The 1091-nt window shown below is 57.8% G+C and overlaps 1 protein-coding gene across 1 annotated transcript in view; it reads right to left on the minus strand.

The window, feature by feature from the left end:
• SIM2 (SIM bHLH transcription factor 2) overlaps window positions 1–1091 on the minus strand; it is a 49943-nt gene that overhangs the window by 39280 nt on the left and 9572 nt on the right. Inside the window, 1 exon segment of the mRNA XM_040483954.1 lies at window positions 851–933. Within this exon segment, the coding sequence (XP_040339888.1) occupies window positions 851–933 (83 nt within the window).

Genomic DNA, 1091 nt, shown 5'->3' on the forward strand with positions numbered 1-1091 from the left:
CCACAAACCAAATAAGGGCTCCCTCTGTGACACCTGAGGCTGCACCAGGTTGTGACCTGCAGCGCTCAAGAGCTGGACGACTTGGGATGAACCAGGCCCCAGCACTTGCTGTGTGATCTCAGGCACGTTGCTTAACCTCTCTGTGCCTCGATTTCCTCCTTTATAAACATGGAGCCAAAAATAGAACCTACTCTAGGTGGTGGTGACCCAGGATCACACAGTAAGACTTAAAACAGAATCTGGTCCGTAGTAAACTGCCAATAAATGCCAACCGTTAATATTCTATTATAGATGCTGCCTTTTTTTTTTTTTTAACCCCCTCCAAACATACACGACTGTCAAAGGCTTTAAAACTGCCACACTGGCTCAGAGCCCCGATTCATTCCTTCTTTGGCTCAGGCACCTGGCACACGTCTGGCACAGAGCAAGCGCTCCACAAAAGTTCGCTAAGGGAAGTAAGGTTGGAAAGAACCCTGCCTGCGACCACGGGCATCCTTAGGCTTAGGTCTCAAGGTCTGGTGAGTACTGAGGCTGGGAGACGGATCAGATCACAGTGGGGCTGGCTAGGTTACTCCGGTTGAGCTGAGTCCTCCCCCAGTTCCGGCCTCCCAGGGGGAAGCAAGGGGCAAGGGGGATCCATGGGGCGAATGGGGTCGTCAACTGCCTGGAGGTTCAGGAGCTGTCCCTTGCCTCTGGCGACCTCTGCATTCTGATGGTGTCCTATTGACCCACCTGGGGCTCCTTGGGGAGGGTCACCTTGAGACTGGGAGCGGGGTAAGAAGGGAGCCCCACCCAGCACGGGTCAGAGCCTTAGGCCAAGGCGGCACTCCTCTCCACAAGGAGGCTTTACCTGAAGCAAGTGTGATCCCAGCTCCTTGGCGACGCTGTCTAGGGGCCCGGCGCGGCTCGGCTGTCCCCATGCATCTCCTAAACCTGGATCCAGGAATAAAGCAAATGGGTCAACAGCAGCGCCAATCGACCGGCCCCCACGCCAGGCAGAGCACGGGGAACTTCCGCATCCGTGCCTGGCGCCGACTGGAGTCCCGAGCGTGGGGGGGGGGGGGGGGGGGGGGGGGGGGGGGGGGGGGGGG

The sequence above is a fragment of the Herpailurus yagouaroundi genome, unplaced genomic scaffold (genome assembly GCF_014898765.1).
Source record: "Herpailurus yagouaroundi ecotype Mexico unplaced genomic scaffold, PumYag 162, whole genome shotgun sequence".
Taxonomy (NCBI): domain Eukaryota; kingdom Metazoa; phylum Chordata; class Mammalia; order Carnivora; family Felidae; genus Herpailurus; species Herpailurus yagouaroundi.